The 15177-nt window shown below is 40.3% G+C and overlaps 1 protein-coding gene across 3 annotated transcripts in view; it reads left to right on the top strand.

Annotated features, from left to right (window-relative positions):
• Positions 1-8062: 8062 nt before the first annotated feature.
• The window catches only part of LOC103111994 (cytochrome P450 4X1), a 30350-nt gene continuing 23235 nt past the window's right edge, over positions 8063-15177 (top strand). For 2 of the 3 annotated variants that reach the window (XM_060205947.1, XM_007521349.3), the window contains exons 1-3: positions 8063-8372; positions 13254-13395; positions 15041-15085. In XM_060205947.1, coding sequence (XP_060061930.1) covers positions 8199-8372; positions 13254-13395; positions 15041-15085 — 361 coding nt within the window. In that variant the 5' untranslated portion in view covers positions 8063-8198. The remainder of the gene's footprint in view (positions 8373-13253; positions 13396-15040; positions 15086-15177) is intronic. The other variant, XM_060205946.1, reaches the window with a different exon arrangement.

Raw genomic sequence — 15177 nt, 5'->3', positions numbered from 1 at the left:
ATATTGGCTGAACTCTTTTCTGCATAAATTTTAAAGACATCTTCATTGAAATAAATCCAATTACAAAGAAGACTAAGGCAAGTATAAACCTATGGGACTACATCAAATTAAAAAGCTTCTACACAGCAAAAGAAACCAAAACCCAAACAAAGAGGCCTCTCACAGAATGGGAGGAGATCTTTATATGCCACACATCAGACAAGAGTTTAATAACCAAAATATATAAAGGGCTTGCCAACCTCAACAACAAGAAAACAAATGACCCCATCCAAAAATGGGGAGAGCACATGAAGAGAATATTCACCACAAAAGAGATCCAAAAGGCTGAGAAACACATGAAAAAATGCTACAAGTCATTGATTGTAAAATAAATGCAAGTAAAGACAACAGTGAGATACCATTTAACTCCAATGAGAATGTCATGCATCAAAAAAGGTAGCAGCAACAAATGCTGGAGAGGTTGTAGAGTCAAAGCAACCCTCCTGCTCTGATGGTGGGAATGTAGTTCAGCCCAGTCTCTGTGGAGAGCAGTCTGGAGAACTCTCAGAAGGCTAGAAATAGAACTGCCCTATGACCCTACAATTCCTCTCGTGGGGATATATCCTAAGGAACCCAACCCACCCATCCAAAAAGATTTGTGTATACCCATGTTCATCGCAGCACAATTTGTGATAGCCAAAACCTGGAAGCAACCCAGGTGTCCAACAACACATGAGTGGCTGAGCAAGTTGTGGTATATATACACAATGCAATACAACTCAGCTATTTAAAATGGTAACTTCAGGAGGTTGGTGGTAGTGCAGCAGGTTAAACGCATGTGGCACAAAGTGCAAGGACCGGTGGAAGGATCCCGGTTCAAGCCCCCGGCTCTCCACCTGCAGGGGAGTTGCTTCACAGGCAATGAAGCAGGTCTGCAGGTGTATATCTTTCTCTCCCCTTCTCTGTCTTCCCCTCCTCTCTCCATTTCTCTCTGTCCTATCCAACAACAAATGACATCACCAACAACAATATTAACCACAATGAGGCTACAACAAGGGCAACAAAAGTGGGGAAAAAAATGGCCTCCAGGAGCCATGGATTCATGGTGCAGGTACTTCTTCTTCTAGCATTTGCCCTTCTTCCGTAGCCAGTCAACAGCATCAGGTTGAGCCTGATGTAAAGTTTCGAGACCTCCTTTGAATCTGGAGAGGTGGCAGTCATTGACTATGTGGGTCATAGTCTGTCTGGAGCCACAGGGGCAGTTCGGGTCATCTCTGGCTCCCCAGCGATGGAACATAGCGGCGCACCGGCCATGGCCTGTTCAATAGCGATTGAGGAGGGCCCAATCATAACGTGCTAGGTCAAAGCCGGGTTGACGCTTGCAGGGGTCTGTGATGAGGTGTTTGTTCTTTACCTCAGCTGACTGCCAGCTCTGTTTCCAAGAGACTGGAACAGAGAAGTGCAGGTACTGAGCCCCAGCAATAACCATGGAGGCAAAAAAATAAAATAAAATAAAGGTGACATCGCCATTTTCAGCCAATCTTGGATGGAGCTTAAAGAAATCATTTTAAGTGAAATAAGTCATAAACAGAAGGGTGAACATGGGATGATCTCACTCACAGGCAGAAGTTTAAAAACAAGATCAGAAAGTAGGTTGATGGGAGTCAAAAAAAAAAAAAAAACAAGATCAGAAGAGAAAATACTAAGCAGAACCTGGACTGGAGTTGGTATGCTGCACCAAACTAAAAGATGCTGGGGTAGGTGGAAGGGAGAGTACATTTCCTGGAAAAGGATGACAGAGGGCCTAGTGGGGATTGTATTGTTGTGTGGAAAACTGAGAAATGTTATGCATGTACAAACTATTATATTAAAGGGAAAAAAAAAAAGGAACTGTGGTCCATACTCCCAGAGATGGAGAAATGTTAGGGGAAGATGACCAGATGGCTCTGAACTCTAATTCCATAAGGACCTGGAGAAAGACTCGGAAGAAAAGAAGGGCATTTGGAAGTAGTAACAGGTGTGGATGTGACTTTTAAAGGGAGAGAAAGCAAGACCACAGAAAATAAGGAAAAAATATATAGACAGGTAGACTGATAGAGAAATAACAGTCAGCCCATGTCAATGACCTTGGAGAGAACCACTGTAGTTTCCAATGGAAGGAATGGGGACACAGAACTCTGGTGGTGAGAGTGGTATGAAATTTGTACCCCTATTATTTTATAATTTTGTAAATCATTGATACAAATTTAAAATAATAATAATTTTTAAAAGTTATTTATCTACTAGTGAGAAAGAGACAAAGAGATGAGATAGAGATAAAGATAAAGGTAGAGACAGAGACAGAGATGAGACCAGAGCATCACTCTGATGCATGCAATGCCCGGGGAGAAACTCCAGATTTCTCATTTGGGAGTTGGATGCTCTGGCCTCTGTGCCACCTCCTACGTTGCCAATCATTGGTATACCTTAAAGCTTTTATAAATCATGCATTTCTTGTTAAAAAGTGGGACTTTCTACACAGTTTAATTTTTATATTTTATTTATTTATTAATGAAAAAGATAGGAGAAGCGAGAGAAAGACATGTGCTGCCAGGACTGAACTCAGAACCTCATGCTTGAGAGTCTAGTGCCTTAGCCACTGTGCCACCTCCCAGACCACCACAGTTTAGTTTTTTGTGGTGGCAATAACAAAGTCAACATTACTTTAAGCATTGTTTTTTAAATAAAGTACTAGACTAATGCAAAACAAAAAAAAATCACTTTTTAAAAAATCCTTATATTCTAGATTAAAAATTAAGCTATAAGGAAGTTGACTGGGACCACATGGTGGCATACCTGGGAAAGCGCTCACATTACAGTAAACACATACCCAGGTTCAAGCCCCTGACCCCGCCTGCAGGAAGAAAGCTTCACAAGTGGTGAAATAGGTCTGAAGGTGTCTGTCTCTCTCTCTCCTTCTCTATCTCCCTCTCTCCTTCTCAATTTCTCTGTCTCTATGCAATAATAAATATTTGTGTTCTTTGAAGAGAAGATCTAACCATCTCTTAGAGGAGGGAGTAACCAAACTATCTCACTTTGAATATATATCCTATAACTTCTTTATCCAGCCATCTCTTGATGGCTTGATTATGTATTTTTGGTTATCATGAATAAAACAGCTATGAACATAAGTGTGTGTATATCCTTTTGAGTTCGTGTTTATATATCCTTCAGATAAATACTTAGAACTGGTATTGCTGGATCATGAGGTTATGTTTTATTTGTTTAAGGACTTTCAATACTGTTTTCGATAGAGGATGCACCAGTTTCTATCCGCACCAACACAGTACCAGTTTTTTTTCTCCATATCTTCACTAACACTTGTTGTTTATAACTTTTTTTTTTCTTGTTTAGTCCTTTGTTTGGTTTTTGTGTTTCTTTGTAATATTTTTATGTAGGCCATTGGGTGATACTAGCCTTGGGTTTATCATGCATAGTCTTTCTTATGTGAAAAGATATTATTTCACTTCCCAGTTTATTAAGGGTTTTCTAATTAATGGATATTGAATCTTCTTGACTCTTTTTTCAGCATCATTTATATGACCACATGGTTTCAACGTTTCTTTTTGTTGGTGTAGTGGATTATAGTGATTTATTAGCATACTTTGATCTATTACTACATCCATAGGGTGGAAGTCACTTGATCTTGATGGACTATCCCCTTGATATATTCTCAGATGCTATTTATCAATATATTACTGAAGATTTTTACATCAATGTTCATCAGGAATATAGGTATGTAACTGTTTGTTTGTTTTTCAAGTCCTTTTCTGCCTTGGGGATCAAAGTGATAACAGCCTGGTAGAATAATTGTAAGCATCTCTCCTATGCCCCCCTTCAATTTTTCGGAAGCGTTTATATAGGAACAGTGTTAGTTCTTCCCTGAAAGTTGTGTAGAATGCATTAGTGAAGCCATCAGGATCTGGACTTTTTCTCTTAGCAGACTTGATTACTGATTAAATTTTCACACTTGGGATTGGTCTATTTGGGCTGTCTTCTTTGTTGGGAGTTAGTAGGGTACTAAGAATGTGCCCACTTCAAAGGGCCCGTGACTATACTAGTTTTTTGTTTGTTTGTTTGTTTTTCTGAGCCTGACGTCTGATATGCAGGTGGACCCAGGTTATTGTCTGGGGAGATAATGTCATGGCAGGAAAAAAGGACCAGAAAGTTGGGTCAGGGAAGAGAGTAGCTCTCAAATATAGGAAAGATATATAAATATTGCTGACTGTAAACCCCATCAATTTGATGTGATCTGGGGCCCATATGCAGCTTAGGAGCCTATGTGACCTCTACATCCCTGTAGATCTGAGCTTACATTGTGTGGTCATGAGTAGAAACGTTCCAAGCTGCCCCAATTTCAGAACCCATCTTCGTCAGGTGGAAGATAAGAGTATGTTGTCCAGCCTCTCTTCAGAGGATGGAACATTCTCTACCATTATTGATCCATGTTGAGGGCAAGGTCCTATGGGGGCCCACAAAAGGATCTGTTGTGTTGTTCCTGATAGAGATGACCAGTAACAATGGAGAAAGGGATTTATTCGAGGTCTAGGCCCATCATGTCTTTTTGGGAATCTCAGGACTCCCCAACTAGGACCCCAGCTGATGGGGTGGACTGGTAGTGACTAAAGAGTCATCGTTAAAGTATGTCAGTCCCTTGCCCTTATTCGGCCTTTACAGTCCTTACTGTGATAAGGTTAGCTTTAGAGTGACTGAAGAAGTGTAATAGGAAGTAGGTGAGGAGGGTATCTAAGTCTAAGTAGACACTATTTCATTAGGAACTGTATGGTGTCTTTTTAGGTCTTTCTACTTGCTTACTCCCTATATTGACTCACTGCAGACTATTGTGCACTTTTGCTTTCAGGTATATATTTTGTCCTAATTTATGAATACATGTGAAAATAAAACTAGTATAGTCATGGGCCCTTGGAAATATAACTAAAATAGGCCTACTGACTATCTACACAATGGAGACCCCCAAATCTTCATCTGCACTACTCCAGCCTCTAGGTTCATGATTAGCCAACAATGTGTTTGGTTTTATATGTTAACTCTTCTTTCAGTCACCAGGTTCCAGATGTTAATATGATGCCACCCGGCCTTCCCTGAGCAGATGACCCCACCAATATGTCCTGGAGCCTTGCTTCCCCAGAGCCCTGCCCACTAGGGAAAGAGAGAGACAGCTGGGAGTATGGACCAACCTGCCAACGCCCATGTTCAGTGGGAAAGCAATTACAGAAGCCAGACTTTCCATCTTCTGTACCCCATAATGACCCTGGGTCCATACTCCCAGAAGGATAAAGAATAAGAAAGCTATCAGGGGAGGGGATGGGATATGGAGTTCTGGTGGTGGGAATTGTGTGGAGTTGTACTCCTTTTATCCTATGATTTTTGTCAGTGTTTCCTTTTTATAAATAAAAAATTTTTTAAAAAGGAAAAAAAACAATGTGCCCATATAATCTAGGTTATCTCTCTGAATATGGTTTGTAACACTCCCACCTAGTCACCAGCTATCCTTGTACCCTTAAAATCATGGCATGGGCTTCTTTCAGGAAACCAGTACATGGACCTGTAGCTTAAGCTAACTCCCTTGTACCCTAACATAAACCCAAATAAAGCCTTGTCTTAGAAATTTTTTGTCTCTTGTCAATTTCTTTTGCAATGAGAACCTGAAAATAAGAATCCAGAAATAGACTTAACTACAGAACCTGGTTAGGTAGGAAGAAAAATTTTCCTCTTATATATGACTAACACCCAACCCTGAATATTTCTCTTTTTTCCTAATTCCTCAGTTCAAACCATTTAAGACTAGCTGGTCTTCTGATCTCCAGTCTCTCCTTTCTATATCCTTCTTCCTACTCAATTCATACATAACCTAAAGCACTTCTAAGACCATCTGGTGAATGCATGAATGGGAGCATGCATAGTGGACAGTACCTGTACTGGAGAATGGGAGCGAGGACAGCAGCTGGGAAGTCAGATCTGTAGGACCCTCATTCACCAATTGGGAATAATAAATACATAAAATCATTACTTTTGAGTCATTTTACCACATTTTACTATAGTATATGCTCTTGAGTTTTTAAATTTTATTTTTATTTATTTTATTGAAAGAAATTAAGAGGGGAAGGAGAAACTAAGAAGGAAAATTCAGCACTACTTCAATACTCATTCATTAAGCTTGCCCCTTGCAGGTGGGGATCAGGGTCTTGAACCCGAGTCTGTGCACATGGTAATGTGTGCACTAAACCAGATGAACCACTGACCCTGTTTTCTTGCCCCATGATACTCAGGTCCCTCTGTCTGCTTGTCTCTCTCTCTCTCTCTCTAGATTTAGTTCCCTCCAAGCTGGTCACACCACCTCCTGCAACTCATTCACCCTCTAGAATTCTCAACTGCCCAACCCCTTGAGGATTTTTATTTATTTATTTATTTGTTTTAGTGTGTCTCTTGTATCTAGGAATAGCTTCATGGACCATGGGACCTGAGTAAGTACACATGGTTTTGTGCTCGAAATGTGTGTATGTGGTGTGTGTGTGTGTGTGTGTGTGTGTGTGTGTGTGTGTGTGTGTGTGTGTGTTTTAAACAGGAATAGAAAGAAATTGAGAGGGAAAGGGAAGAGAGGAAAAGAGACTATTGCAGGATCCGGGTGGTGGTGTACCTGGTTGAGTGCACATCTTACAAAGCGCAAGGAGCCAGGTTCAAGTCCTTGGTCCCCACCTGCAGAAGGAAAGCTTCACAAGTGCTGAAGCAGTGCTGCAGGTGTCTCTCTGTCTCTCTTTCTGTCTCCCTCTCTATCTCTCTGTCTCTGTCTCTCTCTCTCTCTCTCTCTATATATATATATATATATATATATATATATAAACCCCTTCCCTCTCAATTTCTGATTATGTCTATCCAATAGATAAACATTTAAAATTTTTTAATAAATTTTAAAAATAGATTATTGCAGCACTGCTTGAACTTGCATCCTTGAGCTTTATAACATGTGTTATACTGAAAACACATCCTGGTCCCCTGTGCATTCTTGATTTAATGATGTTATCATCTAGAAAATTTTAGCAACATACACCATGTCTTAATTTTGTACTAGAATCCCTAAATTATGTAGTGAGCCCTGACAATATTTATATAGTAGAAATATTAAATAATGCTTATTTGCATCTTTTCCTAACTTAGTGTTCAATGTATTTTTCCTCCTTCTTGATATTAAGAAATATTAAGATTGAGAATGGAAAGGGAGATGGAGAGAGAGAAAAAAAGAGACACCTGCAGCACTGCTTCAAGACTCCTGAAGATTCCCCCTGCATGTGGGGAGCATGGACTTGAACTAGGGTCATTGAACACTGTAATCTGTAATGTGTGTACTCAACTGGTTGGCACACCCCTGCATTCAGTGCCTTCTGCTCACTGTTTAACATAGGATATAGTGAACATTGGCTAGACATCCTAATGAGCTGCAGTTTATAAAACATTCCCTATCTTTCCACTAGACAAGCCACACCATACATGCCCACCAGCCCCTAGGGCCCTGCATGCTTTGGTAGCATTTCAAAGTGGGAAATCTTCCTTTTAACAGTTGTCTCTAGAAAGAAAAAAAAAACAAAAAGCAGTTGACTCTGGGGCTGGAGAGACAACATATAATGGTTATGCAAAAGACCTTTATGCCTGAGGCTCCAAGGTCTCATATTCTATTTACAGCACTACTGTAAGCCAGAGCTGAGCAACGTTCTCTGTGTCTTTCTTTCTCATAAAAATAAGCATAAATAAAATATTTAAAAATAAGCACTACTTAAAAAAAAAAAAACAGTTGACTATGTATTTGTAACAAAGAAGACAAATGGAGACCTTAACATTAGTTCAAACTCTAAATTCATTCCTCCCCGAGACTGGAAACTCACAGAAGAAGCATAAATCCTCCAGGAGGGTTTAACAGTCATTCTGCATAAAGGTTTGCATCACTTAGCTATCCGGGGACTCTCTCTCCTGCCTCCTCTGGCAAAGCCTGAGCTGTCCCTCCCACCGCTCTTCCACCTTCCTGGGCAAGCGGGGAGTTTCCCGGAGGGCACAGAGATATGGTGGGCTAAGTGATCCCCGCTGGGAGCCGGACTCCAGAAGGCTCACCTCCCCCACGGCTCTCCGCGGGCAGGCGGAGCCGGTGAGCGATCAGCAGCTGCTGAGCAATGGAGTCCTGGCTGGAGAAGCGCTGGGCGCGGCCCCTGTACCTGGCCTTCGTGTTCTGCCTGGCCCTCGGGCTGCTGCAGGCCATCAAGCTCTACCTGCGGAGGCAGCGGCTGCTGAGAGAGCTGCGCCACTTCCCTGCGCCCCCCACCCACTGGTTCTACGGCCACCAGAAGGTAGATGGCGGGGAGGGGCGACAGAGGAGGCTGGAAACCCTGCTGGCAGGGAAGCAGCCACATCTCACCACTCCACCTCCCTTCTTCCATTCCCGCCCTTCTACTAAGACCTTTTTATTCTGTTTTCATTTTGGTTTCCCCAACTTGTGCTCTCACCATCGGTGCGTTATTCCAAACCTGCGCCCTCAGAGCCCTACAAGGAAGCGGAAAGCCCCAGAAGCTCTAGAGAGGAAGCTTTGGGAGATTGGGAGGGGGCGATTTAAAGAGACTGAATCGGGTGTAACCGTCTCTAATTGCTTCAGCAGTCTCTTGTACTTTGTGTACTGAATTTTTTTCTTTATTAGGGATTAATGGATTACAGTACAATTGTTGACACAAGGGTGCAATTTCTCATCTCCTTGTGATAAGTGTGTGCAAGACTTTCCCCCAACTTTAGACCTTTTCCACCATTATACACCAGACGCCCTACTCAGCTGTTAAAAATGAAGCTATCTTTATATTGTTTTTAAGAGAGAGAGGGAGAGTGAAAGGAGAGAAGAAGAGAGGGAGGATGACAGGAAAAGTGCAGCAGTAGAGCACCAGTTTTGTGTGCCTGGGGTCCCCGGAAGTCTCAGGTTGAATCACAGGTATGAATCACAGCCCAAGCTGAGAAGTGCTCTGGTATGTCAATTTCTCTCCTCTAACCCCTCAAACAAATAATTGTTTTTAGTGGGGGTGAGGGAGGAACATCATAGCATCTTTTCTGCCCATCACCATGGAGCTACTTGGTGCTGTCCATCAGACTCCCTTGTGGATCCATAGTAATGCACCCACATTATTGAGCATGATATTTCACAGTACTTGTCTACTGCATTTCTTAAAAATCTTCCGCATGTGTTGCTTTGAAGCTATATACTATGCGCCGGCCTTACCACACCCCGCTTCACTATGGGGCTGCTTGTGCCACACCCTGGTTGGAGTCAAGTTCCTCACCTGCAGTGGGGATGATGCTTCAGGAGCAGTGAAGCGGGTCTGCAGGTGTCTTTCTCTCTCCCTCTATCTTCCCCACCCTTCTCTATTTCTTTCTGTCCTGTCCAATAAAAATTAAAAGAGGAAAAAGGAAAAAGAAAAAGTGGCCATTGGAAGGGTGGCACTGAGCCCCAGTGATCACCCTGGTGGCAATAAATAAATAATTATTATGTTAACACAAATGACATTTATTCATCACAGAAAACTGAACAACAAACACATTTTTTTTCTGTTTCCTAAAATGTTTTGTTAAGTCATTTACTCCAGAACATTTTGACTAATTGAAGCCTGAACTAATGGAAACTTCTCATCTCTCTTGGTCTCTAAAGTCATCTCACCCTCAATTCTTTGTTTCATTCATTCAACCAACTGTTAAGTGACAATTGTGTGAAGGTAACTAGAGTTACAAGGAGGAAACTGCTTTCAAAGGACCCCTGGTCAGATGTGTACCTACCACCACAAAGTAGAGCAAGATGCAGAGAATGAGTGCTTTTGAGTAGCCTGAGGACAAGGTGGTGTTGGAGAGAAGTACATTTCTCTATGTTCCCACCTCTATGTACTATGCTTCCTCCTGAGGAGAAAAGAAAGTCTGTGGAAAGCTAAACAGAATCAGAAGATATGGTAGAGTGAGAAGGTGGTTCCCAGCAGAGCTACTACATGATATCCTGGCTCCCCCACTCTTACCTATTCCTTCTTCCCTAAAGCTACCACTTTCAGCTCTTTTATCTGTTTATTAAATTCCTATGTATAAAATACTATATTAAATCTCTTAAATTTAGTTTTAAATACTCATCTAATGACACCCTTATAGTGAGAAAGAGTTCATACCACTTCCACTTTACACATTTTAGTTAGATGAAAATCAGTATTTGTATTATTTTTATTATGTTAATTCTATTTATTGCTGATGTAATGGTTGCTCTTGTTCCTTTTTCTCATACTTTTCTCCCATGTGATGTAATTCACTTTCTCTTTTTTATTATATGCTAAGTTTATTAATATATAGCACTAACATTTTCTCCAAATGTTGTTATAGGCTTGCCATATTTTTCTCCCATGTGATGTAATTCACTTTCTCTTTTTTTATTATATGCTAAGTTTATTAATATATAGCACTAACATTTTCTCCAAATGTTATTATAGGCTTGTCAAGCTTCAACTCAATAACATTTCCAAACATTGAAACAATCAGTCTGTCAGCACAAATTTTCTTGACGATGGAGCTATTTCTCCCACAGACCTCCAACTCTTATTCTGTGTGGAGTGCTTGTTTTCTTTTTTTTTTAATGGGATAAAAATTTTATTTTATTCATTTGTTGATTTATTTTTATATAATTTTTATTTATAAAAAGGAAACACTGACAAAAAAAAAAACATAGGATGAGAGGGGTACAACTCCACACAATTCCCACCACCAGAACTCCATATCCCATCCCCTCCCCTGATAGCTTTCCTATTCTTTATCCCTATGGGAGTATGGACCCAGGGTCATTAGGGGATATAGCAGGTTGAAGGTCTGGCTTCTGTAATTGCTTCCCCACTGAACATTGGCATTGAAAGGTAGATCCATACTCCCAGCCCGTCTCTCTCTTTGCCTAGTGGGGAAGGGCTCTGGAGAAGCAAGGCTCCAGGACACATTGGTAGGGTTGTCTGTCCAGGGAAATCTGGTCGGCATCTTGCTAGCATCTGGAACCTGGTGGCTGACAAGAGAGTTTACATACAAAGCCAAACAAATTGTAGACCAATCATGGACCTAAGGGCTGGAATAGTGCAGATGAAGAGTTGGGGGGGTCCTCTATTTTATAGATAGCTAGTAGGCATATTTTAGTTAAATTCCAAAGGGCCTGTGGCTATACTAGGTTTGGTTTTTGGTTGTTTTTGTCCTTTTTCTTTTTGCCCCTGAGCCTGAAATATGATATGCCAGTGGATCCAAGTTATTGTCTGGGGAGATAATGTCATGGCAGGAAAAAAGGACCAGAAAGTTGGGTCAGGAAAGAGAGTAGCTCTCAAAAGATATATAAATATTGGATATATAAAGATATAGGAAAGATATATAAATATTGCTGACTGTAAACCCCATCAATTTGATGTGATCTGGGGCCCATATGCAGCTTAGGAGCCTATGTGACCTCTGCATCCCTGTAGATCTGAGCTCACATTGTGTGGTCATGAGTAGAAACGTTCCAAGCTGCCCCAATTTCAGAACCGATCTTCGTCAGGTGGAAGATAAGAGTATGTTGTCCAGCCTCTCTTCAGAGGATGGAACATTCTCTACCATTGTTGATCATGTTGAGGGCAAGGTCCTGTGTGGGCCCACAAAAGGATCTGTTGTGTTGTTCCTGATAGAGATGACCAGTAACAATGGAGAAAGGGATTTATTCAAGGTCTAGGCCCATCACGTCTGTTTGGGAACCCCAGGGAACCTTCCGACTAGGGCCCCAGCTGATGAGATGGACTGGTAGTGACTAAAGAGTCATTGTTAAAGTATACCAGTCTTTTGCCCTTATTCAAGTGCTTGCTTTCTAAATCTAGTACACAGGTGATGAGCTGCTCTGTATCATATCAACCTATCTCCTGAATACTAGTTTTTATTTATTACAACTTACTTCATTATTTGTATGGGTAGCTTCTTAAGGATGAGTGAAGAGTAAATGTTTTAGTTCTTGAGTGTCTGTAGATATCTATACTGTAACTTTAAACTTAAATGATAATTTGGCTGAATATTGAATTATATTTTGGAAATCATTTTTACTCATAATTTTGAACACATCACAGTCTTCTAGCTTTCAAGATGATTATTAACTCTTATACCTTACTGATTTTTCCAATTTTTTTAAATTTCTTTATTGGGGGATTAATGTTTTACAGTCAACAGTAAATACGATATTTAGTACATGCATAACACTTCCCAGTTCCGATGTTTTTATTGTAATAAGTCACATATAAAATTTACCATCTTGTTGCACTCATGTGGAATCTAAAGAACTGATACACATGAACTTGCAAAACAAAACAAACAGTCTAAGACAGTGGAACATATGGTGATTATCTCTGGGAGGTAAGAGGGTAGAGACACAACTTCCCCATGGTGGGTGTGGTGTGGAACTATACACTGTAATCTTACAATCTTGTATCCTACTATTAATCACAAATAAAAAATAAAAATGAAAAATAAATAAAAATTTTGTAAAATAAAAAATTACTATCTTAACCGTTTTTAAGTACGCAGTTCAATGGTATTAAATGCATTCACACAGGTGTAAGTGTATTTCCACCACCATCATAAATCCCTATAATTTTTTATATTATAAACTCTAAAGCCATTAAATAATAATTTCTCATTGTGCCCTCCCTTCCCTGACACCCACCATTCTACTTTATGTCTTTGTGACTATGCTAAGTCCCTCATAGATAGTTTGCTCTCACCCAAGATACTTAAAGGGATTTGGAAACTGTTAGGGCCTGGGTTTTTGGGTTTCTTTTGTTTGTTTTGTTTTGCTTTGCTTTGCTTTTTGTTTTTTAAGAGTTATTTATTTATTTATAAGAAGGAGAGAGAGTCAGAGCATCACTGTGGCACATGTGTTGCTGAGGTTGAACTTGGGGCCTCATGCTTGAGAGTCCAACACTTTATCCACTGCACCATCTTTTGCCTTTTTGGACAAAAGATACAACTGGTATTCCTACTATTTAGAGAAGTGCAAGATTACAGGAGTTTAGAACTTCAAGCCAGGAATAGGGAACAAAAGCATGTATATACTGAGAGACCTTTTGTCAAAAATCAGTTGAAGGCTTACTCTGTATTTTCAGTTCTCTTCTACTGATCTGTATATCTGCCTTTATGTCAATACCACACTTTTTTTTTTTTAACTGCAGCTGCTTCAAGATGGTAAAATGGAGAAGCTTGAGGAGTTTGTTGAAAAATACCCCTGTGCATTTCCTTGCTGGGTTGGGCCCTTCCAGGCATTCTTCTATGTATATGACCCTGACTATGCAAAGACATTTTTAAGCAGAACAGGTAAGAAAGGGGTTGGATCTCTAAAACCTAATCCTCCTGGGCGTGATACATAGCTCTTAAGAACTCTAACAGAATTTTGAAGCAGATTAGTACTTGTTCTTTAATAAATACAGAATGAAGTGTGGAGACCCAAGCCTGATAGATTACTAAGTGGACTCAGCCCCTTGCATGGTTCAGAATCCCTTAGATTAGTGTTTTGTCAACATCAGATCACTTCTTCTGCCTGTCTTGGTTTTTTGACTTCAGTGTCATCTATAGTTCCCACCCACTGTCGCTTTCATAAGCATAAGTCTTCAGGGGAATTCAGAAGTGGATCTGCTTCTGCTGATTCATTATCTAAACCTGAACACTAGGTCACTAATGTACTGATCTAGTGTCTTTGAATGTGGTCTAGATTTTGTGTTTGGTTTATATATATTTCTCAGCTGTGTTCTCTTTGGGGGCACAAATAATCTAATGCCCTTATCCAGTGCTCAGAGATTCAGTAACTATCAGGCAGCACAACATTTAAATATTCAGTTATTGATCCCTCAACTCTGTAAAAACTCAGGCATATTATTCTAAATTTTCTCCCATGTACCATTGTCTCAGTTACATTTAGTAGAACCTAATAAAAGAAAACAGCCTTCTTTTTGGAGTGCAGAAAATGGGAGTTGTAGCTTCTGAATTGCTTTTCTGCTGGACATGGGCATTGGTAGATCAATCCATACCCCTCAGCCTGTTTCAGTCTTTCCCTAGTGAGGTAGGGCTCTGGGGAGGTGAGGTTTCCCCCAGAGGGTGAGAAATGTTAGGGAAAGAAGACCAAAGGGCTCTGAACTCCAATTCCATCAAGACCTTAAGACATGGAGAAAGAAAAGGGAAAAAGGAAGGACATTTGAGAGTGTTAACAGGTGTAGTTGTGACTTAGAAAAGAGGGAAAGGCAAGACCAATTTAAAAATATGGGTGTATGTATGTTGTTATAGAAATAATTTTCAACCCATATGTGTGACTTTGAGAGAACTACTACAGTTTCCAGTGAAGAGAATGGGGACACAGAACTCTGGTGGTGGGAATGGTATGGAATTGTACCCCTGTTATCTCGTAATTTTGTGAATCAATATTAAATCACTAAACAAAAAAAGAAAGAAAGAAAAAGACCATCTCTATGATACTCTTCATGTTTCCCAGTCCAACTCTGATCTGTCACACGCTCACCTCTTACAGGATAAAGCTATAAAAAAACACCACCATGGTAAACTTCACAAGATCCTTTCCCTGTCCCCATGTCATTTGTACCTCATTCTCTGGGATAGACCCTGCTCTAGTTGTTAGAGAATTTATTTAAGAGAAAAAAAAAAAGGTAAAATAAGATATGTTGTCCCAACTCTTGTTCTGGAACATTTGTAGCCCTCAGACAATCTGTTTCTGTTGGCAGAAAAGAAAACAAGGTAAGATTTTTGGCACACAAAGTTTGTATACAGTCTGTCTCCTGGGGGTGACAGTTCTCTGATTCCCAAAGATTTACAGACTGCCAAAGGCTACAGGAAGTGATCTTGAACTGTCGTTTGCTCAGTACTTGTGGTTGGTGCATGTAAATTAAAAGAACTTCCACCAAATTTTTTTAATTTCCTCTAGTGTCTTATCTGCCTCTATTTGACTCCACAGATCCCAAGTCCAAGTTCCTGTATAAGTTCTTGATGCCATGTCTTGGTATGTAATTCAAATCAGAGGGGTGACTCACTTTCTTGCCTCAAGTTTCTTGTCCATAATAAAACATTCCTAAGAAACTCAAATCAGAACAC

This window comes from Erinaceus europaeus, chromosome 13, assembly GCF_950295315.1.
Source record: "Erinaceus europaeus chromosome 13, mEriEur2.1, whole genome shotgun sequence".
NCBI lineage: Eukaryota > Metazoa > Chordata > Mammalia > Eulipotyphla > Erinaceidae > Erinaceus > Erinaceus europaeus.
Note: the sequence above shows the minus strand (reverse complement) of the source record. Positions and strands in the feature narration are given on the sequence as shown.